This window comes from Salmo trutta, chromosome 17, assembly GCF_901001165.1.
Source record: "Salmo trutta chromosome 17, fSalTru1.1, whole genome shotgun sequence".
NCBI lineage: Eukaryota > Metazoa > Chordata > Actinopteri > Salmoniformes > Salmonidae > Salmo > Salmo trutta.
Genome location: NC_042973.1, coordinates 38,200,006 through 38,225,966, shown reverse-complemented (window position 1 = coordinate 38,225,966; position 25,961 = coordinate 38,200,006). Strand labels below are relative to the sequence as shown.

The 25,961-nt window shown below is 43.8% G+C and overlaps 1 protein-coding gene across 11 annotated transcripts in view; it reads right to left on the bottom strand.

Annotated features, from left to right (window-relative positions):
* Positions 1-2,153: 2,153 nt before the first annotated feature.
* agbl2 (AGBL carboxypeptidase 2) overlaps positions 2,154-25,961 on the bottom strand; it is a 38,734-nt gene continuing 14,926 nt past the window's right edge. For 3 of the 11 annotated variants that reach the window (XM_029696684.1, XM_029696685.1, XM_029696686.1), the window contains 22 exons: positions 22,466-22,506; positions 21,215-21,281; positions 20,686-20,832; positions 14,981-15,160; positions 14,682-14,789; positions 14,409-14,559; positions 13,603-14,269; positions 13,316-13,458; positions 13,000-13,159; positions 12,718-12,844; positions 12,531-12,631; positions 12,307-12,425; positions 12,164-12,230; positions 11,962-12,075; positions 11,631-11,717; positions 11,403-11,519; positions 11,111-11,168; positions 10,030-10,257; positions 9,735-9,759; positions 9,198-9,581; positions 8,919-9,059; positions 4,892-8,437 (listed from right to left, as the gene is read on the bottom strand). In XM_029696684.1, coding sequence (XP_029552544.1) covers positions 8,170-8,437; positions 8,919-9,059; positions 9,198-9,581; positions 9,735-9,759; positions 10,030-10,257; positions 11,111-11,168; positions 11,403-11,519; positions 11,631-11,717; positions 11,962-12,075; positions 12,164-12,230; positions 12,307-12,425; positions 12,531-12,631; positions 12,718-12,844; positions 13,000-13,159; positions 13,316-13,458; positions 13,603-14,269; positions 14,409-14,559; positions 14,682-14,789; positions 14,981-15,160; positions 20,686-20,832; positions 21,215-21,281; positions 22,466-22,495 — 3,489 coding nt within the window. In that variant the 5' untranslated portion in view covers positions 22,496-22,506 and the 3' untranslated portion in view covers positions 4,892-8,169. Of the gene's footprint in view, positions 2,176-4,890; positions 8,438-8,918; positions 9,060-9,197; positions 9,582-9,712; positions 9,760-10,029; positions 10,258-11,110; positions 11,169-11,402; positions 11,520-11,630; positions 11,718-11,961; positions 12,076-12,163; positions 12,231-12,306; positions 12,426-12,530; positions 12,632-12,717; positions 12,845-12,999; positions 13,160-13,315; positions 13,459-13,602; positions 14,270-14,408; positions 14,560-14,681; positions 14,790-14,980; positions 15,161-20,685; positions 20,833-21,214; positions 21,282-22,465; positions 22,507-22,689; positions 23,460-25,961 lie in introns of those variants that run through there. The other 8 variants (XR_003867428.1, XR_003867427.1, XM_029696687.1 and 5 more) reach the window with 8 other exon arrangements.

The following is a 25,961-nucleotide window of genomic DNA, read 5'->3' as shown; positions in this document are numbered from 1 at the left end:
TCATCGACGGGGCTGTAGTGGAGCAGGTTGAGAGCTTCAAGTTCCTTGGTGTCCACATCAACAACAAACTAGAATTGTCCAAACACACCAAGACAGTCGTGAAGAGGGCACGACAAAGCCTATTCCCCCTCAGGAAACTAAAAAGATTTGGCATGGGTCCTGAGATCCTCAAAAGGTTCTACAGCTGCAACATCGAGAACATCCTGACTGGTTGCATCACTGCCTGGTACGGCAATTGATCGGCCTCTGACCGCAAGGCACTACAGAGGGTAGTGCGAACGGCCCAGTACATCACTGGGGCTAAGCTGCCTGCCATCCAGGACCTCTACACCAGACGTTGTCAGAGGAAGGCCCTAAAAATTGTCAAAGACCCCAGCCACCCCAGTCATAGACTGTTCTCTCTGTTCTCTCTTGTCTAGGACAAAAATGCTTCTCAACAGTTTTTACCCCCAAGCCATAAGACTCCTGAACAGGTAATCAAATGGCTACCCGGACTATTTGCATTGTGTGCCCCCCCAAACCCCTCTTTTACGCTGATGCGACTCTCTGTTTATCATATATGCATAGTCACTTTAACTATACATTCATGTACATACTACCCCAATTGGCCCGACCAACCAGTGCTCCCGCACATTGACTAACCGGGCTATCTGCATTGTGTCCCGCCACCCACCACCCACCACCCGCCAACCCCTCTTTTACGCTACTGCTACTCTCTGTTCATCATATATGCAGTCACTTTAACCATATCTACATGTGCATACTACCTCAATCAGCCTGACTGTATATAACCTCGCTACTGTTATTTTCAACTGTCTTTTTACTGTTGTTTTTATTTCTTTACTTACCTATTGTTCACCTAATACCTTTTTTGCACTATTGGTTAGAGCCTGTAACTAAGCATTTCACTGTAAGGTCTGCACCTGTTATATTCGGGGCACATGGCAAATAAACTTTGATTTGATTTGCTTTCACGTTTGAATGCACCCTTGACTGATAGTGGTTCACTAGAACAATAAGATTAAAAAAATATCTGTCTCAGGGACATATGAGCAGTGGCGATTTTAGCATGTACATCTTGGTGAGGCAAAAAAGAAAAGTGGGATACATGCCAGCAAAGCCACTACACAACACTAAACAATACATTAATTGCACTATAACGGTGACCACAAACTGTTAGGGCCTACATAAAGCTGCCCCAACAGCAGAGTCCCAACACCTTACCACTGCTACACCTGGCTATCAGCGGAGCCGATTCTGGCAGCGAAACAGTTCATTCAGCCTCATTTACTCCCTTTAAAAAAATATAGCTGATATGGCTGACTTGCTTAGCAAATGTGGTTTCTAATTGAGATGTGCAAACTATGGCATAATGGGACGACAAGCGGATAAAACGCAATACGTAATTTCAATTAAGACATTAATGAGCAAGCGACGATGGACGTAGTCAATATAGCTATTTGTTCAGCACTTTTGAAATGTACAGCAGCAGAATTCAGAACATGGGCCATTCTTACAGTATTCTCCCTGTGCACCAAGTCAGAACCGTAGGATAAATAAAGGGGGCATATAAACAGACAATGAAAGCTCTTACAATATTGGATTATTACATTTCTCTAAAACAGGATATAGGCTATATGTGCACCACCAAATTAGAACATTAGGCTAAATTAAGAGGTGAAAATAGACCAAATTATTAGAGTGAGGCACACTGAACGCCGGGTCTTTGCATGTCAAAAACAATACACGTCATATAACACTATTTGACACGTTAATTAAGCTTTTAATTTGACACGTCAAATAACCCAATTCTATTATAGAATGATGTGTGTGCTGAATTTGCACGTGGTAGCCAACCGCCACCACTACTATCAGTAGCACTGTCAAAGCTGTACAAAACAAGTAGAGAAACAAGCACGAATGATGTGTTTACAATACCGCATTGGTGAAAATAGACCAAATGATTAGAGTGAGGCACATGGGTTACTAACAGTTTACTACACAACATACACTTAGTATTACTTTCTTAGCTACAGTATACATATCTCCCTGGCCTATTACATCATTTATGCAGCAGCATACAATACATATTTGGACTCACCTTGTGGGCAGCGGTCCTTTGTGGGCAAATTTTGTCATCGAAGTCTAGCATTCTCTGGATTTATGGTGGGAACTCTGGAAAAAAAACCACACAGCCACTCAATTGAATAGCAGGCTAACGTTAGTGGTTTCTTTGCAACGCTTGCAGTTAGCCACTGATTCCCTCGAAACGAATCATTGTTGAATTTGCGATTTCCAACTTGTTGTGTAATCTTTATGTCGAATGGCTGATGAGCACCGATACATTTTATCGATAATTTCTCTTCATTATTTATCTTCATATGACAAGGATTAAAAATGAATATTTTTTTATTTAAATGTTTTAATTTATTTCACCTTTATTTAACCAGGTAGGCTAGTTGAGAACAAGTTCTCATTTGCAACTGCGACCTGGCAAAGATAAAGCATAGCAATTCGACACATACAAGAACACAGAGTTACACATGGAATAAACAATAAACAAAACTTTGTCAATAATACAGTACAACAAAAGAAAACAAAAAGTCTATATACAGTGAGTGCAAATGAGGTAAGTTAAGGCAATAAATAGGCCATGGTGGCAAAGTAATTACAATATAGCAATTAAACACTGGAATGGTAGATGTGCAGAAGATGAATGTGCAAATAGAGATACTGGGGTGCAAAGGAGCAGGATAAATAAATAAATACAGTATGGGGATGAGGTAGGTAGATAGCCCATCTGTAAACAGCCCATCTATGTACAGGTGCAGTGATCTGTGAGCTGCTCTGACAGCTGGTGCTTAAAGCTAGTGAGGGAGATATGTCTCCAGCTTCAGAGATTTTTGCAGTTCGTTCCAGTCATTGGCAGCAGAGAACTGGAAGGAAAGACAACCAAAGGAGGAATTGGCTTTGGGGGTGACCAGTGAGATATACCTGCTGGAGCGCATGATACAAGTGGGTGCTGCTATGGTGACCAGTGAGCTGAGATAAGGCGGGGCTTTACCTAACAAAGACTTGTAGATAACCTGTAGCCAGTGGGTTTGGCGACGAGTATGAAGCGAGGGACAACCAACGAGAGCGTACAGGTCGCAATAGTGGGTAGTATATGGGGCTTTGGTGACAAAACGGATGGCACTGTGATAGACTGCATCCAATTTGCTGAGTAGAGTGTTGGAGGCTGTTTTGTAAACGACATCGCCAAAGTCAAGGATCGGTAGGATAGTCAGTTTTACGAGGGTACGTTTGGCAGCATGAGTGACGGATGCTTTGTTGCAAAATAGGAAGCCGATTCTAGATTTAATTTTGGATTGGAGATGCTTAATGTGAGTCTGGAAGGAGAGTTTATAGTCTAACCTGACACCTAGGTATTTGTAGTAGTGATGCTGGACGGGCGGGCAGGTGCGGGCATCGATCGGTTGAAGAGCATGCATTTAGTTTTACTTGCATTTAAGAGCAGTTGGAGGCCATGGAAGGAGAGTTGTATGGCATTGAAGCTCGTATGGAGGTTAGTTAACACAGTGTCCAAAGAAGGGCCAGAAGTATACAGAATGGTGTAGTCTGCGTTGAGGTGGATCAGAGAATCACCCGCAGCAAGAGCGACATCATTGATGTATACAGAGAAGAGAGTCGGCCCAAGAATTGAACCCTGTGGCACCCCCATAGAGACTGCCAGAGGTCCGGACAACAGGCCCTCCGATTTGACACACTTAACTCTGTCTGAGAAGTAGTTGGTGAACCAGGCGAGGCAGTCATTTGAGAAACCAAGGCTGTTGAGTCTGCCGATAAGAATGTGGTGATTGACAGAGTCAAAAGCCTTGGCCAGGTCGATGAATACAGCTGCACAGTATTGTCTCTTATCAATGGCAGTTATGATATCGTTTAGGACCTTGAGCGTGGCTGAGGTGCACCCATGATCAGCTCGGAAACCAGATTGCATAGCAGCCTTGTACCTGGACTTGTACTTCAAATACCATTATACCCTCAAACCCTTCCAGGACATTACAATCTCACAACGCAGGATATTCGATGGTCCCTAGACTCCTTTCTAACTGTCCTCAAGCTTCAATAGGATGGTCAAAGACTGTGTCACTGTTGAAATTCAATGTTAATGTTATAATTTTTTGCAAGTCTAATGGTCGGGCACAAAATGTTGTCTCCAGTTTCTTGCTTTCTCAGGTCCTGCTGCTTGGACGGTATTGATGCATTTTCAGTCTAGCTCCAGTCAGGTGTCCTTATGTTATAAGCACCACGGTACGCCCCTCCCGTTTCATAACACCATCTCATCTTCTACCATTTGTCTACACTCCAAGAACCATGAGAGCCCTCAAGCTGTAGATGCCCCAAGATCCATGATGACTGAGATTCCCATATCCATAGCTTTCCTCCCAGACACACCCTCATGTCTATTAACCTGACAGGAAAGACGGGTAAAGACTCACATACACATTGAATATTGGGGCCAGTTTGTCTGAGACCCCTGCAGAGATATGTACTGTACTGTAACACTACCTGCAGGATCGCTTTGTTCTGTATGCAAAAGTGCTGACATGCCCTGTTTCGTTGATGGCTGACTATAAATATTGCCAAGTTTTCTTACCCGATCAGATACTTCGGTAGAGGGTATATGCTCTGCCAATTTGTCTGTCCATTTAGGAATGTTGTGTGTATTTGTGCAACAAAATCCAGAACTCATCTTGAAGCTTTTCTCTGAAATACCTTTCTTTCCTCTCCATCAACCATAGGACCTTATGTTTGGTTCAACAGGTCTCATATTCTTCGCCAGTGGTATATTTATTTCAAATGTGTGCTCATGTAAGCAGGCCACTTGTACTTCAAAGACCATTAGTTAATTTAATGGAGGACAATCTGCAGATTTCTTACATCCAATTTCTTGAATAAACCTGTAAACTTCCACATCTTTTGTCATAAATAATTATTCTATATTACAAAATGTTTATACAAAGTTAGAACTACACAACTAACAATTACATAGCAGGCCCATCTTCACCTGTAACTACAATCAACTTTTACAAGGTAATAATAAGAAATACACTAATAAATGCTTTTCAAATGCTTACATTTGTATGACTATCTTAGAGGGAATCCTTTCATCTTTGAAGAAAACGAGAATTCCTGAGGTGTTTTATGAGTAATTTAGAATGTCTGTATGATTCTGCTTTTTCCCTTGGGAAAGCTGTCGTGGTTAAGGACAAACGTGGTCTTTGATAAGATGACAAAGACGCACATTTGCCCAGGCCAGTAAGCAAATGGTTAGCTGGAGACAGCAAGTCTGTTTGCCGCCAGAGAGATAACATTTGCTATTGCTGAATGATACAGGCACCGTCATGTAAACAATCTGGCAATGTTTATAGTCAACGAACAAAGCAACACAGGTTCTGCTATTATGAATATTCTTTAACAATATGTTTGAACCAGATGCTTATTCTCTGTCGGACTGGAGACCGTGCTTTTCCATGTTGACGTAAACTACCTGTCAAATGGCCCACAGAAACAATGTAGTCTGAAGCTTCAATGTAGCTTGTAGGTCTAAAAGCTTTTTTGTCCTTACTATGTTGAAATATCAAAGACTAAGCTTTTTGTGTGACTGGTAAGTCATTTCAAGTCAAAGCCTTGTTTTCCCTGGTACATAAACGTATACTACCAACTAGTTCTGTTAATTTTGACTTTGCAACATAAAAATCTTACTGGCCGTGCAGTTAACTCTCCATCCCCGCTTTGGACAATTAATAATATGACTCTCGTAATTTACCCTTTATGGTTGATATTAACGATGGAGGGAGATATTCTCTTTATCTCTCCTATTGTGTAACGGTGTTAAATACTGTGGCAAAATAAATACTTAAGGAAAAGAAAAATAAGTACTCAGAACTACCAATTATTATAGATAAACATTAAAGAAAAGGGTAACCACAACACTGGACTGAACCCCCTAATTGTCAAACTAATATTCATCTACAACAATATAGAAGATACATAACTAAAGGTTATGCAATATGGGTATATATCCACTGCACACTTCTTAGGTGAACCTTTTGAAGTTTGTTTGAGGTCAGTAGGTCACATGACCGAGGAGCTATTGAAATTCTAAAGATTGAAAAATGCATGTTAAAACGTGTGAGATGAAAATGGACAAACTAAAGGGTGTGCAATGTGTAGGCCCACTGAGTGTACATTCTGAACCTTGTTTGAGGTCAGTAGGTCACATGACCAAGAAGCAATTGTCATCCTAAAGTTTGAAAAATTCATGTAAAATCACCTGATATGAAGAGGCAAACAAATGGGTGTGTAATATAGAAGGGCAGTCAGTGGACATTCTGAACCTTGCTTGAGTCCAGTAGGTCACATGACCAAGGAGCTATTGAAATTCAAATGTAAAGCAAGTTTGTACTTTGTTTAAGCTCCCTAACTAATATGGAACGCTGCTCACATTTCCACGTTTATTAGCTTTGAAAAGTGAATTCATGTCCAAATCATGAAAATAAGACCTGTGCCATGTTGTGCGCAATGTTTCCAACATCATGACACTTATTTGGAGTCTGTGGCTCAAGTGGTTTGAAAGCTATTGAGGTTTGAAAGTGCAAATATCTGGCGAATATCCAACCTGAAACTGTCTTAACCTCGGTACTCAGTGAATATTCTGAAAGGGTTGTAGGTCATATGACGATAAGGAGCTATTGAAATTTGAAACTTCAAAAAATTCTCATAAAATCTCATGAGATGCAAAAGGGTGTGCAATGTGTAGGCCCACTGAGTGTACATTATGAACCTTAGAGGTTTGTGTACAATCTTTTTAATAAATAATTTAAAATAGTGCGAGATGTAAATCAACAAAAAAACGTGTGTGCAATATGTGTCTCTGACATTGGGTTTGCGAGAATCAGTTTTGAACGTTTTAGGAGTAATGGTTAAAGAACTATTGAAATGTGAAAAATGTTATATGTCACTACGTTGACGGTCCCTAACTGCTGTTGGTGGACATAAGGAAAACTACAGGCGAATATCCAACCTCAATCAACTTGAGTCTTAACCTCGGTCGGCGATTTTCCAATTTCAAAACGATTTGGAGCACAACACGAATTACAAAAATAAATGCAGTACTTTTCAATGTGTGAGATGTAAGAGGTGTGCATGGTTGCGTGAGATGAGGGTCAAATCCATGTGTCTCACGGTCAATGCGTGAGTTGGCACCTCTGATTTGATGGGATTCAGGAGCTGAGGGCCGCCTGACTGCTCGGCTGAACGGACACACAGAAACCGAGATGAACACTGGGAAACAGAGGAAAGAGAGTCGTGTAAATCTCCTACTAATGTTGATTATGATTAAGGAGAAACTTACATGCTACTTACATGTATCTCAAGTTAGGATTAAGCCCTCAGTTTTGTATCAGTGGACCATGTTCAGATGTATTTTCATACCATGTGCACCTGGAGTGATTTTTTTGTAGATGTGAAGAGATTAAATGTTTGTCTTTTTAGTCACATATACTGTATATATTTTTTGTCACGTGATATGTGGATGTCTCACCCAGCTATCTTAAGATGAATGCACTAATTTTAAGTCGCTCTGGACAAGTGTCTGCTAAATATCTGTTTCACAAGGTTTATGCTACAGTAACATCGAGTCTGAATGATGAAGACATGCTTACACAGTTTGATAATACTACATGGGCTGCCCAGTAATACTGAGACAGTATTTTCTGGACCGATGTTATATGATACTTTATGAACAATGATGAGTTGTCTCTTGATTAACAGAAATAATTTCTGCATTGGGAGTGACTCAATCTGATTATGCCCCATTTGAGAAATGAAAATAAATAATTGACATTATGAAAAATGGATACAAAATATAAAAAGTATGCAAAACAGTTCATTTAGATTTAAAGTGACATGTAGACTCATCAAATAAGAAAGGCACACAATCAAGGCAAAAATACATAATTTCGATATCCACCTGAAAGGCAATGTGCTGTACATCTTCTTGTGGTGAAAATACAGCAGACACTCCCTATAGCCTCTGCCCATCTTCAGGGGTTCATATCAGCAGTCTGTCTGGTACATTTGTCAATGTGTGTCCCTGCCTGGTTCTCAGCTCAAAGGTGCTGTACTGCGAGGAGGGGCAGACCCTGACGGTCTGGCAACCATCCTCTTCTCCAGATCCATCCCTGTCCCTGCTTCCTCCCCTTTCCCACTGGAGTGGAACCTGGAGGTCTTGGCCAGGCTGAGTTTCTGGAGCCTACGTAGACTGTCTAGCTGTGGGGGCGGATGATCGATCTTGGTGAGGGTGGTCGAGGACATCTGGGGTAAAATGCCCATTTCCTGTTTATCCTCCTCTTGCAATGTCTGTTGGGCCAACCTGAGAAGAATAGTACCATTCAGAGATTGCAAAATGAGCACTGAATGCAAGTTAAGCATTCCACTGAGCGCAAGCAAGTTCAGCGTTTCACTGTACTTGTGCATGTGACACTTGAACGTAGTTTTTAGACGTACTAGCTGGTAAGATAAAGAACATTATAAACTGGGTGAATCGAGCCCTGAATGCTGATTGGCTGACAGCCGTGAAATATCAGACCATATACCACTGTATGACAAAACATTTATTTTTACTGCTCTAATTACATTGGTAACCAGTTTATAATAGCAATAAGGTACCACGAGGGTTTGTGATATATGGCTAATATATCATGGCTAAGGGCTGTATCCAGGCACTCCGCATTGTGTCGTGCATAAGAAAAGCCCTTAGCCGTGGTATATTGGCCATATACAACTCCACCTCAGGCCTTATTGCTTAAATATGAAACTGGTATAAGCCAAGGGGTAGCATACCCTCTCAGTACCTGTGGTTGCTTTTCACCCGCCTTGCTGCTGCATCTCCTCCACACACACGCCTGCCTTCTCCCCCCATAAGCGGCTCTCTCTTTGAGGGGCCCTGCCTCTGTACTCCAGCCCCTGCCTGGTCCCCCCATAGACGGCCATGGCTACAGAGGAAAGAGGGGTTATAACTGGGGCAGGGCCTCAGAGGGAGAGTTATTCTCACATGTAGAATGAAAGAAACATCTGTTGTATATGCACTGTATTATACTGTGTATACCAATATATGTGGAGAGGACAGTAACCTTTTCCCTATGAAGTCTATGTGCCTCAGGTCTGGCAGGAAGGAGTTACCGTCTGTCCCAGGTTTACTCGGTGGCTTCTCAAAGGCTGCTTGAGGTCCACTCTGGTCCTGCTCACCCACAGGCATAGCGTCTGATACACCTGCTGTGCAGTCTCTTTCTGGGCTCCTCCGTAGGGGCTCCAGGGCGTCTGTGTTAGAGGTCGGAGCCTCTGGCATGTAATAGCGTATGGAGACCCGGGCTGCATGGCCTTGTTTCTCTGGGCGTGGCCACTGGTGGTGGGACTTGGCTGGGTAGACGTTGGAAGAGCGGCAGGGCTCCAGGCCTTGTGGCGGGATGAACTCAGGGACCACCCTGCACTGCATGCCCGGAACTACTGGGGAAGACCTGACACATTTCCAACACAAAACACATTTGTGTGACGTACTGTCCAATCTAACATATTTATGCAGACGATGTACGGTCCCAGTCCTGTATGTAATAAATGCAGTCAACTTTCAATAAACAGCATATTTTACCACTATGTTTCGCTGTACTTGCCTGGTGTGTAAAGCAGGCATCCTCTCTGAAAGACAAGAGTGATAACAGCATTCATACTGATCGAACATCTCTGCAATAGCAATATTTGGAATGTTTGATTAGCATCTGTTAAACTGTGGAGTGGAAAAGAATGCCACTGACTTCACTCCTGATTGCAGTTCTTTGTCATACTACTTTAATTCTAGTTCATACTACTTTTCTGTTAGTGAACACCTAACTTCATATTGGGTGTGTGTTCTTCATGTCAATATCGTACCATCCATTCTACCCACTCTATTTCTGTGCTCCAACCCACCTTTCATCCCAGCGTGGCTTCTGTGATCGGGGCTGAAGGGTATGGGTTGCTGCTGAATGGGGGTGGTGTGAACCCTGATCTTCGAGGTGGGCACAGGCACAGAGAAGCCGCGTTGCTGTATGGCTGTAAAAGATAAGTGGCGACGCTGAGGTCCCGGCCGCGGGGCCTGGGAGGAGCCAAACTGCAGCTGGGGACTCCAATACTGCAGCCGCTCCTCCTCCGGCTCCTCTGAGGAAGGGACGTTTATTGTAATGAATATTGCCCTGGAGGCAGAACTGAGCAATTTCCGCTATATGAGCCAGTTGCAAAGTACAAATGAATGAATTAATTTAAGGTTAGGGTAAGGCATTAGGGTTAGCATTGTGGTTAGGGTTAAGATAATATTGTATTACTTTGTGGCTGTACCAGCTAGTGACCACTCTGCAGAGGGTGTAACGTCTGATTCCAACTCACAAATACGTAGATACCCTGAACGTAGCTCACTTTCCAGCTCACACTCTCAAACACATAGATCCCCTGAATGCAGCTCACTCTCCAGATCCCAATCACCTGAATTCTGATCACCTGTTCACACACCTGTATGTCATTATCACACACTATTTAGTTCAGTTCTTTGCACCCCATCATTGTGAGGTATTGTTTGTTTTGTGACACACTTCTATTCGAAGCGCTGGGTTTCCTGTAATTAATCCTTCTGTGTATGATAGTTTTTGCCTGCCTCCCTAACGACGCCTATTCCCTGTCTGTACTTTAGCCTATTGGATTTCCTGTTATCAACCTATTGCTTGATCTCCCGGTCGATGTTACTAGCCTGTTCCCTGCCTGTACTGTTGCCTTTTTGGACCCCTTGTGTATGACCTGCCTGCCCCTGGACTCAGCTACCTGCCTCCTCCTGTGGCCTTTAGCGCCCTGCGCTTGAAACCAGCTCTGTCTCCCATCGTGGTCATTACACAGGGCAAGATTCATGACAATAAATGTCAACCTAAACATTCAGCATGTAAACTGGGAAAGAAAAAAAAAGTTTTTCTGAAGTCACATGGCCAGAAAAATAAATCCATTCCTAAAGAGTCTATCCATGTACCTGTGACAGGTGGCTGAGTACGCAGGTATGCAGCCCTTACAGCGTCCAGGTATTCATTCTGGAACACAGTTAATGCTGAGCATCAGACTAGGACAAAACATTGCTCGTTCATGCCTTTTGTCAAGTTTGATGGGGTGGGGATGCTCAGAGTGCATTGACCTACTGAGAAGAGGTTGGGGGGGGGGATTGTTGTGAAATACCTTTAGAAAATTTTACCTGTAACAGTACTTTAATGACAATGTAAAACTATCAACATGCAGTAGGGCTTGACGGGTGGAATGGCAGCCATTACCTTCTCTGACTCCTCCTCCTGCCAGAGGGTCACATGGCCTATGACCCCGATGCGAGTGGTGGGATGGGGGATCCAGGAGCGTCCTGTCTGACGGCTCACTGTCACCACAAACGGCACCTACCGTTACATCAGAAGTGATGAGATGAAATGAGATACTGGGGAAATGCAAAAGCCACAATCTGTCTAAGCAAATGAGGAAGAGCGTGAGCTTCTCTCTCTAATCCATACCTCTCTCTTCTTCTTCTCTCTGACCACAGCCACCGTCTTTTCCTGGATCCTCAACTTCACCATGTCCTCAGTGGGTAGCACAGGGTCCTGCAGAGAACAGACAAGAGGAAGAATGTCATTTGTTTTGTTCCTAAAGTGAAATCTCCACCCTTCCGAAGCAAAAGGAAATGCAAAACGAACTCGCCCAATCACGCTTGATCCATAATGGGGAACTTTCGCTGGCTATATCATCTGTATGTCTCTCCCAGACTTTTAAGTATTAGGGACCACTGTATGTTTCATTGTATCTGGTGGATGAGCTGCACTAATGTGTTGTGTGTGTTCTTCTCACTATGTTCTTGATGTTCCTGTGGATGACCTTTGGGTCGACGTTCCTCATTCTCTCCTGTCTCAGTCTGTTCCTCTCCTTACCACTCCTCAGGTGCTTCTTCTTCGCTTGGCTCTGCTAGAAAAGAAGTTGGCATTAGACTCAGTTAAAGCTATTGTAGACAAACATAACTGAGGTCATATGAAGTTTAAGATTCGAACGGCACCTCATCAATTCGGTTCAGTAGATGGACAGGCAGGCCATCAGACTCTGTGCTGTTTGAGCCGCTGGTACTGTGGAGGAGACACAAAAACGACATTTAGGTTTGTGTGTGTGTGTGTGTGTGTGATGCTCTAAAACCTTCTTTACCTGGACTCAATGTCAGAAATGGAGACGCTGAGAGATCCATCAGAGTCAACCTCCCGGCCCAGCCTCTCTCTGACCTCCTGCCTTAACATCGCCCGCAACTCGGCTAGGCAGTGACTGGTCTAACACACACACACACACACACACACATATATTATGGCTCATCAACATGACAAGCTGAGACGTAACCTTGGTCACTGTGGTAGTGAGAGGTTGACTCCACTCACCTTGGTTGGGTCAGGATCACAGTAGTCCAGCAGTGTGTCACATAAGTAGTACCCCAGAGACTTCAGGTCCCTGGTGGTGAAATGGGTCCCCTTCCTGTTCCCTATAATACAGAATGGCTATGTGAAATGAAGCTCTATAGCATGCATATACACACACACACACACACAACACCCTGTGCATGCTTACCCAGAGTGGAGCCTCCGAAGGTGGACTCCATGGTGTAGCTGTTCCTGATGCCTAGCCTCCACATGACGACACGTCCTGTTCCCTCTTTACTCTGATGAACCCTGAACTTACAGCTCCTGAACGAGAACTTCAGGAAGAGGGCACAAACATCGTGTTTGACTCCCTAGCTGTGATTTATAACATAAATGTATGATTGTACTGTGGTTTTATACTGGAGATGCCTTCTTGGCCAGGTCTCCAGTAAAAAAAAAATGATTTTCTTTATTTCAATGGGATTGGAACCTTGTCATTGGCGTTCTTGCTCATCATGAGCGGGAAGACTCTCTCATGGAGCCGTTGTGTGGCGTCGTCGCTGTTGGTACAGCCGTACATGAAGACGTTGTTCTTACGACTGTGACCGTGGAAATCACAATACAACACCACGTCCCTCTCAGCCATCAGTCTTCGGTGCCATGGCAACAACAAGGACAGAGGGGAAACCATGGCAACAGGGTCAGAGGTCAGAAAAGGCAGAGTGAACTGACAAACCTCTCCATAGGTTAGAAAGGTATGACTGTGTCACATCTGTTTGAGTATCCTCCTGCTTCCCGCCTCTCACCTCTTGACCATGTTCCTGGTGTGCCAGACACAGGGGAAGGAGTCCCTCAGCAGGGTATTGTAGTTCCTGTTCAGGTCCCTGCCGGCCAGAGAGCAGCGGTAGTTTCCCACAACCACCCCGTCTGGGTTCAGCATGGGCACCACCTGCAAATCCGCAAGGGAGAAACACAACAATCAACATGGGTGTCTTTATTGGGTGTTTCTAATTCTGAAGGGAAAACGTAATTTATCCCACATGGAACACATGGATATTTACAAAGATAAAAAGGCCCAAAGTGCGTCAGCGACCTTAAACACAAAAGTCTCCCTCAGCAGCCTGGCGTCGTCTGACTCTCCCAGCAGGAAGTCCAGGAAGCCCTGCATCATCCAGGAGCTGTTGGTCTCCCCGGGGTGCACCCTGGCTGTCACCACCACCGCCCGCTTGGCACTCCTATCCATCCACCCCCCTCCTGGTGACGTCACTGTCAGCACGTGCACAGCGTTGCCGGCCAGGCTGCGGCACAGCACCCGCAGCTTGCAGTAGGCGCCGGTGGCTGAGTTGGAGGTGAGGCGGCTGAGGTAGCGCTGCAGGTGGGAGTAGGTGTAAGGGTAACAGTGGGCCAAATAGCAGGTGTCTGAGTCGTAGGGGAACTGGCCGGTCCAGGTAAGGGAGTGGAGGGACTTTGTGTTGGTGGTAGTGTTGTTGTCCTGCTCAGCCTGGTGGTGCTGGTTGCGGTAGTATCTAATGTTGGAGCCAGTTCGGCGCCAGCCCTCTCCCTTCTCCCAGGCGGCTCTTTCAGAGTAGAGCAGAGGCCTCATGCCCAGGCAGTACAGACTGCTAGCCTTCATCAAGTTGACTATGGTGAAGCGATAGGTGACCCCCGCCTTCATGTTTCTGACCCGGAAGTAGAACCACTGTGTGTGCTTGGTGGTGTACATGTCGGTGCGGAGGGTGAGCTCATAGTCATGGACACCGCTGTGTAAGGGGGAGAGGGGGATAGAAAGAGAGTGAGAAGGAAAGATTCTTCCCTACACACAGTTACCCTCCCTGTAACTTAGCAACAATTTGTAAATTGTAAATAGGTTAAACAGTTATACAGGCTCTGTAGACTCACACTTGAACTGCCTTCTGCAGGTTGCCGCTCTCGAAGCGTGATTCAAAGGCCAGGGTGGACTTGTCCTGATGCATGGCACAAGAGGTGGAGCTCTTGATGGGCCCCCGGCTTCCTCCCACACGAGAGTAGGTGAAGTAGGAGGTCTTTGTGCCTAAACAGGGGAAAGAATAAGAACAGGAGCTAGAAGGACAGGTGAGAGAGGTAACACTGTCAGAAAATGAAAGCCTACTAAGGGCACCACTATATACCTTAATGACATACAGTTAGGGTTACCTGGGTCAACGCAGTAAACCACGTTCCCCTTTTCCTCCCCGACAGGCATGGGGGTCCTCTCATGGCCCGTGGGCTGGTAGAACGGCTCTGGGTCTGGAGGGTCCCACTCTAGAACACAGCAATATATTTCAATAACATTACAATTTAGATTAACACTATACTGTATAATAGTTAAAATGGGGAGCCCACTGAGAAACAGAACTCTGTAATGGATAGCTCTGGACTGTTCTATACACTGTAGAGGTCAAAACAACAACACTTAGTGTTTGTTACAGCATATACAGTTCAGTGGTATGTACCTATGTGGTGTATGGCTTCCTTGAAGACCTCATACTCAATGGGCCAGCGGACCCCCTGGAAAGGGGTGGAGGGGATGGCAAACAGGTCCAGGGGCTCCCTAAGCCGGGGGATGGGACGCTCCCCGTCAAAATCTATCACCAGCTGCCTGGTCCTGAGGGCCTGTCCCAGGTGCAAGGTGACTGGGGGATAGATCGAAAACATCACTGCATCACAAAAAAAGGTGATAGAATTTAATGACAAAACTATACCTATGTACAGGAAAAACATATATGCAACAGTAGTGTAAGTCAACCCAGCAGCGTTGCAGTTCTTGACACACTCAAACCAGTGCACCTGGCACGTACTACCACCATGTGAATATATACAGTACCAGTCAAAAGTTTGGATACACCTACTCATTCAAGGGCGTTTTCTTTATTTATACTATTGTCTACATTGTAGAATAATAGTGAAGACATCAAAAATATGAAATAACACATATGGAATCATGTAGTAACCAAAAAAGTGAAACAAATCAAAATACACTGCTCAAAATAATAAAGGGAACACTAAAATAACACATCCTAGATCTGAATGAATGAAATAATCTTATTAAATACTTTTTTTCTTTACATAGTTGAATGTGCTGACAACAAAAATCACACAAAAATAAATCAATGGAAGTCCAATTTATCAACCCATGGAGGTCTGGATTTGGAGTTACACTCAAAATTAAAGTGGAAAACCACACTACAGGCTGATCTAACTTTGATGTAATGTCCTTAAAACAAGTCAAAATGAGGCTCAGTAATGTGTGTGGCCTCCACGTGCCTGTATGACCTTCCTACAACGCCTGGACATGCTCCTGATGAGGTGGCGGATGGTCTCCTGAGGGATCTCCTCCCAGACCTGGACTAAAGCATCCGCCAACTCCTGGACAGTCTGTGGTGCAACGTGGCGTTGGTGGATGGAGCGAGACATGATGTCCCAGATGTGCTCAATTGGATTCAGGTCTGGGGAACGGGCGGGCCAGTCCATAGCATCAATGCCTTCCTCTTGCAGGAACTGCTGACACACTCCAACCACATCAGGTCTAGCATTGTCTTGCATTAGGAGGAACCCAGGGCCAACCGCACCAGCATATGGTCTCACAAGGGGTCTGAGGATCTCATCTCGGTACCTAATGGCAGTCAGGCTACCTCTGGCGAGCACATGGAGGGCTGTGCGGCCCCCCAAAGAAATGCCACCCCGCACCATGACTGACCCACCGCCAAACCGGTCATGCTGGAGGATGTTGCAGGCAGCAGAACGTTCTCCACAGCGTCTCCAGACTCTGTCACGTCTGTCACATGTGCTCAGTGTGAACCTGCTTTCATCTGTGAAGAGCACAGGGCGCCAGTGGCGAATTTGCCAATCTTGGTGTTCTCTGGCAAATGCCAAACGTCCTGCACGGTGTTGGGCTGTAAGCACAACCCCCACCTGTGGACGTCGGGCCCTCATACCACCCTCATGGAGTCTGTTTCTGACCGTTTGAGCAGACACATGCACATTTGTGGCCTGCTGGAGGTCATTTTGCAGGGGTCTGGCAGTGCTCCTCCTGCTCCTCCTTGCACAAAGGCGGAGGTAGCGGTCCTGCTGCTGGGTTGTTGCCCTCCTACGGCCTCCTCCACGTCTCCTGATGTACTGGCCTGTCTCCTGGTAGCGCCTCCATGCTCTGGACACTACGCTGACAGACACAGCAAACCTTCTTGCCACAGCTAGCATTGATGTGCCATCCTGGATGAGCTGCACTACCTGAGCCACTTGTGTGGGTTGTAGACTCCGTCTCATGCTACCACTAGAGTGAAAGCACCGCCAGCATTCAAAAGTGACCAAAACATCAGCCAGGAAGCATAGGAACTGAGAAGTGGTCTTTGGTCACCACCTGCAGAACCACTCCTTTATTGGGGGTGTCTTGCTAATTGCCTATAATTTCCACCTGTTGTCTATTCCATTTGCACAACAGCATGTGAAATTTATTGTCAATCAGTGTTGCTTCCTAAGTGGACAGTTTGATTTCCAGAAGTGTGATTGACTTGGAGTTACATTGTGTTGTTTAGGTGTTCCCTTTATTTTTTTGAGCAGTGTATATTTATATTTTTGATTCTTCAAAGTAGCCACCCTTTGCCTTTATGACAGCTTTCCACACTCTTGGCATTCTCTCAACCAGCTTCATGAGGTAGTCATCGGGAATGCCTTTCAATTAACAGGTGTGCCTTGTTAAAAGTAAACGTGGAATTTATTGCCTTTTAAATGTGTTTGAGCCAAGGTAGGGGGGTATACAGAAGATATCCATATTTGGTAAAAAGCCAAGTCCATATTATGTCTCAAATAATGAAAGAGAAACGACAGTCCATCATTACTTTAAGACATGAAGATCAGTCAATTCAGAACATTAAAAGAACTTTGAAAGTTTCTTCAAGTGCAGTTGCAAAACCATCAAGCGATATGATGAAACTGGCTCTCATGAGGACCGCCACAGGAAAGGAAGACCAAGAGTTACACCTTCTGCAAAGGATACATTCATTAAAGTTACCAGCCTCAGAAATTGCAGCCCAAATAAATGCTTCACACAGTCCAAGTAACTGACACATCTCAACATCAACTGTTCAGAGGAGACTGCGTGAATCAGGCCTTCATGGTTGAATTGCTGCCAGGAAACCACTACTAAAGGACACCAATAAGAAGAAACTTGTTTTGGCCAAGAAACACGAGCAATGGACATTAGACCTGTGGAAATCTGTCTGATGAGTCCAAATGTGAGATTGTTGGTTCCACCCACCGTGTCTTTGTGAGACGCAGAGTATGTGAATGGATTATCTCTGCATGTGTGGTTCCCACCGTGAAGCATGGAGGAGGTGGTGTGATGGTGCTTTGCTGGTGACACTGTCAGTGACTTATTTAGAATTCAAAGCACACTTTACCAACATGGCTACTACAGCATTCTGCAACAATACACCATCCCATCTGGTTTGCACTTAGTGGGACTATAATTTGTTTGAGAAACAGAAACCTCATAAGTCCTCAACTGGCAGCTTCATTAAATAGTACCCGCAAAACACCAGTCTCAACGTCAACAGTGAAGAGGCGACTCCGGAATGCTGGCCTTCTAGGCAGAGTTCCTCTGTCCAACGTCTGTGTTTTTTGCCCATCTTTCTTTTTATTGGCTAGTCTGAGATATGGCTTTTTCTTTGCAACTCTGCCTAGAAGGCCAGCATCCTGGAGTCGCCTCTTCACTGTTGACGTTGGGACTGGTGTTTTGCAGGTACTATTTAATGAAGCTGCCAGTTGAGGACTTGTGAGGCGTCTGTTTCTCAAACTAGACACTCTAATGTACTTGTCCTTTTGCTCAGTTGTGCACCGGGGCCTCCCACTTCTCTTTCTATTCTGATTAGAGACAGTTTGCGCTGTTCTGTGAAGGGAGTAGTACACAGCGTTGTAGCAGATCTTCAGATTCTTGGCAATTTCTCGCATGGAATAGCCTTCATTTATCAGAACAAGAATAGACTGACGAGTTTCAGAAGAAAGTTCTTTGTTTCTGGCCATTTTGAGCCTGTAATCGAATCCACAAATGCTGATGCTCCAGATACTCAACTAGTCTAAAGAAGGACAGTTTTATTGCTTCTTTAAATCAGGACAACAGTTTTCAGCTGTGCTAACATAATTGCAAAAGGGTTTTCTAATGATCAATTAGCCTTTTAAAATGCTTAACTTGGATTAGCTAACACAACATGGCATTGAAACACAGGAGTGATGGTTGCTGATAATGGGCCTCTGTACGCCTATATAGATATTCCATAAAAAAATCTGCCGTTTCCAGCTACAACAGTCATTTACAACATTAACAATGTCTACACTGTATAAAGTATTCAGACCGCTTGACTTTTTCCAAATTTTGTTATGTTACAGCCTTATTCTAAAATGGATAAAATATATTTTTTCTCTGTATCAATCTACACACAATATGCCATAATGACAAAGCAAAAACTTTTTTTTCTTCACATTTTTGCAAATGTATTAAAAATAAACCGAAATATTACATTTACATAATATCACATTTACCCTTTACTCAGTACTTTGTTGACGCACCTTTTGCAGCGATTACAGCCTCGAGTCTTCTTGGGTATGACGTTACAAGCTTGGCACACCTGTATTTGGGGAGTTTCTCCCATTCTTCACTGCAGATCCTCTCAAGCTCTGTCAGGTTGGATGGGGAGCGTTGCTGCACAGCTATTTTCAGGTCTCTCTAGAGATGTTAGATCGGGTTCAATTCTGGGGTCTGGCTGGGCCACTTTAGGACATTCAGAGACTTGTCCCGAAGCCACACCTGTGTTCTCTTGGCTGTGTGCTTAGGGTCGTTGTCCTGTTGGAATGTGAACCTTATCCCCAGTCTGAGGTCCTGAGCGCTCTGGAGCAGGTTTTCATCAAGGGTCTCTCTGTACTTTGTGCCGTTCATCTTTCCCTCGATTCTGACTAGTCTCCCAGTCCCTGCCGCTGAAAAACATTCCCACAGCATGATGCTGCCACCACCATTCTTCACCGTAGGGATGGTGTCAGGATTCCTTCAGACGTGACGCTTGGCATTCAGGCCAAAGAGTTAAATCTTGGTGTCATCAGACCAGAGAATCTTTTAGGTTCTCTCTGGCAACTCCAAGTGGGCTGCCATGTGCCATAAAGGCCTGATTGGTGGAGTGCTGCAGAGATGGTTGTCCTTCTGGAAGGTTCTCCCATCTCCACAGAGGAACTCTGGAGCTCTGTCAGAGTGACCATTGGGTTCTTTGTCACCTCCCTGACCAAGGCTGTTCTCCCCAGGAGGCCAGCTCTAGGAAGAGTCTTGGTGGTTCCAAACTTTTTCCATTTAAAAATGACGGAGGCCACTGTGTTTTTGGGGACCCTTAAATGCTGCAGATTTATTTTGGTACCCTTCCCCAGATCTGTGCCTCGACACAATCCTGTCTCAGAGCTCTACGGACAATTCCTTTGACCTCATGGCTTGGTTTTTGCTCTGACATGCACTGTCAACTTGGGGACCTTATATAGACAGGTGTTTGCCTTTCCAAATCATGTCCAATCAATTGAATTTACCACAGGTGGACTCCAATCAAGTTGTAGAAACATGTCAAGGATGATCAATGGAAACAGGATGCACCTGAGCTCAATTTCGATTCTTATAGCAAAGGGTCTGAAAACTTCTCTAAATAAGGTATCTGTTTTTAATACATTTGCAAAAATCTCTAAAAACCTGTTTTCACTTTGTCATTATGGGGTATTGTGAGTAGATTGAAGAGGAAAAACAATTTCATCAATTTAAAAATAAGGCTCTGACGTAACAAAATGTGGAAAAAGTCAAGGGGTCTGAATTCTTTCCGAATGCACTATATGTATAATATTTGATCTATACTGCTGAGAAAAACAAAGCCGGTTGATGGTAGTAGACGCTAATAATAAGATGCTTAACCGTAACTAGCAGAGGCATTCAACAGAGATCTAATCTGGTCTTTTGGGATGACAGGGCTTTAAACGATGACTAAACTGACACCACCCTCTGTGTCCTCTAATCAAGGTATTACCCCTACTACTATCCAGATGAAAAGTATATTGTTATAGTTCAAGTGTAAAATAGCTTTATTCGCTATTTAGACCCATTTGTCCTTTTTGCATGTCCATATTGTGGCTCTTATCTTACATGCCCTCCTGCCAGGCTCCTGCTCCTCATCCTCCATGTTGGAATTATTGCTGTCAGAGGAGTGGGTGCCTGGGTGGATGGAGCCGGGGTGGTGGGAATCCCTCCATCTTTGTCTTAAGAGGTTGCCTTGGAAAGAATTCTCTGTGCCTGAGGGGAGAGAATTGACATTTCTGAGGGAAGCACTCTGTAATGGTTTTTTTTCTTGGTTTAATGGCAAAGAATGCATAAACATGTTATTTGTGTATGTAAACATGTTACATAACTGGCTAATATGGCAAGAGTAGCAGTAGCACAATCTCATGTACTATGCTCAACTACTGTATAAAAGGTCACAATGGCATCTTGTTTGTTGGGGTAAGATTGATGCCCTTGAATTGATTGATTTGCAGGATTAAATTGCATGGTAATTTGACAGAGAGTGGAATGATGTAGGTCAGGTCTCACCAAGTAACATTTATGTAAACAAATGATGCAAGGAAAGCCTCTTGAGTTTCCAGTAATTGTGTCAGGTTGCCAAGTGCCAACCTACTTGTAAAGAGTCCATAGTGCTGTAGGTGGTGCAGGATGAGTCTCTCATTGACATCCTCTGATGGCCTCTTGGAATAAATCAGATGAAGCTTGCATTTAGTAGGCTAGGTGATAGACTACTGCAATTATTGTAAGCATTTTGTAAAAATACTGTAAATATGTGAATAACCGTAAAACACCTGGGGCCGGTTTCCCAAAAGTATCTTAAGGCTAAATTAATCGTTAGAGCCTTTGTTGAAGCATCGTTAAATCTCTGAGCCATTCCCAAATCCATCGTTATTAACGTCTCACTTGAAACGCTCCTAATCTAACGCCTGCCTCAGACCACTCGTAGAATAGCTAAACATGAAATCACATGATTTATCCATCTCTCTGTGACCGCTGATAACTTCCGACCAAAGTTGACTAGAAAAACAAAGTTGCCAGTGTCTTTGCAATTATACAAAACAAGCAACCGAGGTGACTGCATTAACATATAATACAGTTGGCTATAGGCTTATTTTAATTATATTGAAATACATTTCATGTTCAATCAATTTAGTTATATTTGGAGGCTAAGGTCTGTAATTGGTCTTAATATATGACGTGTAGCCTAACGTGTGCAATGATGTGCCAAATCGGTTATTCAGTGCATTTTTTTGGGGGGGGGGGGGGTAAGCGTTAGAATAAGCTACCTCAATATGTACAGCCGTAGGTAGTAATATCTCTCTAGGAGCTGATCCCTCGTCAGTTTTGTGAAATAATGATAATGTTAAGGAAAGATTTGAATGGAGAAAGCTGATCCGAGAGCAGCGCTCCCTTCCTATCATATAAAGACGCACTGCAAACCTCTCTACGTGGTGTTTTGTGAAACGCATGTTACATCTTCTGCCTTCGTAGGAAATATGCATAATTAAACACGAATTCCATCGCTATCGGGAAACCGGGTCCTGACTAGTAACGCTACATGTACAATCTTACCTGATCACAACAACAATCACGTTTGTGTTTTGTTGGCATAGGATACTTTGTAAAAAAAAAATGTCGCCTATGGCTTCAAAAATTGTACAACACCTCATGTACGTTGCTCTCATATAAATAATTCCTAGAGATCATTGAAGATCTAGCTAGCTAGCCTAGCAATCAAATAAATCTGATTTGCATGTGACCATGTTTATTATGGGATGCTTTTGCTCTACTCATGTTTAGGTTTTTGTTAGTAGTCCACTCAACATGTTAAAATGTTTCTCATCTAACTAACTAGCTACAATACCTCTGTGTCTGTCTTCAATGCTGGGCACATCCTGGGTAGAACTGCAAAAGAGAATTCCCACAGAAGTTAGTATTCACGTGTTGCTTGCTAAGTTAGCTAACATTACTTAGCTAGGAACAGAACTTTAGACCAACAACAACGAGTGGTTACAGTTTCTCAGATATTATCACATATTATTGAACATTCCAAACAGCAAATAACGTTAGACAAAACCCCAAACGTACCTTTGAATGAAAAACACGTCTTGACTTGCAAGAAAAGTGTGGGTGAACTTCATAGCTAGCTAGGTCACTTGACCAGTAGCAGCGAGCAAAAAAGAACTTTCACTACAATGTTGCTTAGGAACTAATCTTCCATGCACCGTTGCCATGGGATCAGGGGTGCGTTCAGTATGACAGAATGGTATTGAAAGTTTAATTCAACGGAAACGATACTGTACTGAACGACCAGTTTAATACCGATGTGATTATGTGGGCCAGAGAGAGATTGTATGGTGGGCTGTGTGCTGCACGAGTTTTGCGATTTCAAGTGATCACACCCACCAAACGGGAGCAAACGCACCTCAAACCGTCACGCAACGTAGCACACGTTGAATCGAACTGAACTCACCCCAGTTCTCTTGTTTGTAGCTTTGCTTTGATCGTGGTGGCGACAATACCTAGCTAACTACTGCAAGATCAAGATAGCTTGCAGTGCTCACCTTTTGTTTACACCACCGGCATGGGAAGAGCACACGAAGGTAGCTTTCTAGCTGCAACTTGCGTTATCTAAAAAAGTATTCAATACAGTTGTTACGGGTTTTTCTCAACAAGCGATTAACAGTTGCTGTTGAGGAGATATTCCGGGCAGTTGAATAAAACGCAAACTGAGTACCAGGAAGAACTTTCCCCTTCAAAGGAGGAAAACGACTGTCCGCAAAGGCTGCTTCAAATCGCTGTTATTAAACCTGAGATCAGGCTACACATAGCAGGTCCGTTAGTCTGTCTAGTCCGACTACTCTACATTGTATGTAACAAAATGTACAGTATTTATTGGACGACTCATATCAGCTTTTGCGTTTTCAATGTCAATGCGTGTATTGTGTATGGTGATTGCAGTCTACCCTAGGCGACTCATGACAACGTTTACATTGTCATTTCATCTAGACCTCCAGCAGCTCACTCTCCATGCTGATCAGGAGGTTCCCCCTGATCAGCAGCATTGTGTGCAGGAGTGGAGCCCACACATATTACAGAGGAACATGGGGAGCTCAGGACCAGTCAGTGGGAAGAGCAGCTTCCAAAGCTGGAAGATGATACCAAACACTCCATATTCACTCCTGCCTGTGTGAAAAGTGACTGTGATGAGAACCTAATTCTGCACTCATATATTTATCATGGTCAACATGAAGTTAATTATGAAAGGGTCTCTCTCCCCAGCACCTCAACTAAACAGATCAATACAGAACCTTATGAAGAGGACTACATAGTATCAGAACTAACCAGTGAGTCATTCTCTCACTACAGTAATCCAGACTGTTCTGCAGTTCAGTGTGAAAACAGAGTGTCAATGGGGTGGAAAGTTAAAACCTGACTGAGGGACTTAAGCCCAGCAAATCAAATATAACATGGACAGTAAAAAGACAAAGCTCCTGTGTCATTAATAAGGGTAGGAATTCTACAGTCATCCAATCTGAAATCACCCAGTCAACGCCATAATGCTTCTTGTCATTGTAAGGTGTGTGGCATGTCTTTTTGTTACACGTGTTCTTTAGTGAATCGTGTGAAAATTCATACAATGGATAAAGAACATCCTTGTGGTGTGTGTGAAAAATGCATTGAGTCTTCAGAAAGTATGAAAGATCACCTGCAAATGCAACTTACAGCGAAGTTTCCTTGTAACATTTGTAGTAAATGTTTTGTAAGAAATTGTAAGCTGACAGTGCACACAAAGACTCATTCAGCACTGGTTCCCATCTTAGAGTGCACGAGACCTCATCAAGGGAGAAATCATATGTCTGCCCTGATTGTGGCACAGGCTTGTTTCAGAGTGAACATCAAAGCACACAAGGATCCACAGGTGAAAAACCATACCATTGCTGTTTTTGTGACAAATGTTTGAGGACTGGCACTAATCTGACGGGTCACATGAGGACTCACGGGGGAGTAACCATATACAGTGCATTCTGAAAGTATTCAGACCCCTTGACTTTTTAAAATTTTTGTTACGTTACAGCCTTATTCTAAAATGGATTAAATCGCCCCCCCCCCCCATCAATCTACACACAATACCCCATAATGACAAAGCAAAAACAGATTTTTAGAAATGTTGGCAAATTTATAAACAATAAACTGATATTAAATTTACATAAGTATTCAGATCCTTTACTCAGTATTTTGTTGAAGCACCTTTGGCAGCGATTACAGCATCGAGTCTTCTTGGGTATGACGCTACAAGCTTGGCACACGTGTATTTGGGGAGTTTCTCCCATTCTTCTCTGCAGATCCTCTCAAGCTCTGTCAAGTTAGAAGGGGAGCGTCGCTTGATGCTGCCATTTCTACAGCATGATGCTGCCACTACCATGCTTTGCCGTAGGGATGGTGGCAGGTTTCCTCCAGACGTGACACTTGGCATTCAGGCCAAAGAGTTCAATGTTAGTTTCATCAGACCTGAGAATCTTGTTTCTCATGGTCTTAGTCTTTTAGCTGCCTTTTGGCAAACTCCAAGCGGGCTGTCATGTGCGTTTTACTGAAGAGTGACTTCCGTCTGGCCACTCTACCATTAAGGCCTGACTGGTGGAGTGCTGCACAGATTGTTGTCCTTCTGGAAGGTTCTCCCATCTCCGCAGAGGAACTCTGGAGCTCTGTCAGAGTGACCATCGGGTTCTTTGTCACCTCCCAGACCAAGGCCGTTCTCCCCCGATTGCTCAGTTTGGCCAGGCGGCCAGCTCTAGGACGAGTCTTGGTGGTTCCAAACTTCTTCCACTTAAGAATGATGGAGGCCACTGTGTTATTGGTGACCTTCAATGCTGTAGAATTGTTTTGGTACCCTTCCCCAGATCTGTGCCTCGACACAATCCTGTCTCAGAGCTCTACAGACAATTCCTTCGACCTCACGGCTTGGTTTTTGCTCTGACATGCACTGTCAACTGTGGTACCTTATATAGACAGGTTTTTGCCTTTCCAAATCATGTCCAATCAATTGAATTTACCACAGGTGGACTCCAATCAAGTTGTAGAAACATCTTAAGGATGATCAATGGAAACAGGATGCACCTGAGCTCAATTTCGAGTCTCATAGCAAAAGGTCTGAATACTTACGTAAATAAGTTATGTTTTTTATTTAATACATTTGCAAAAATGTATAAAACCTGTTGTCGTTATGGAGCATTGTGTGTAGATTGCTGAGGATTCTTTTTTTATTAATCCATGTAAAAAAAAAAAAGTATATATATATAAATAAAACAAAAACTATTCCTGATCTTTCTTATATCTCTCAGATATAGGAGAGACACTTC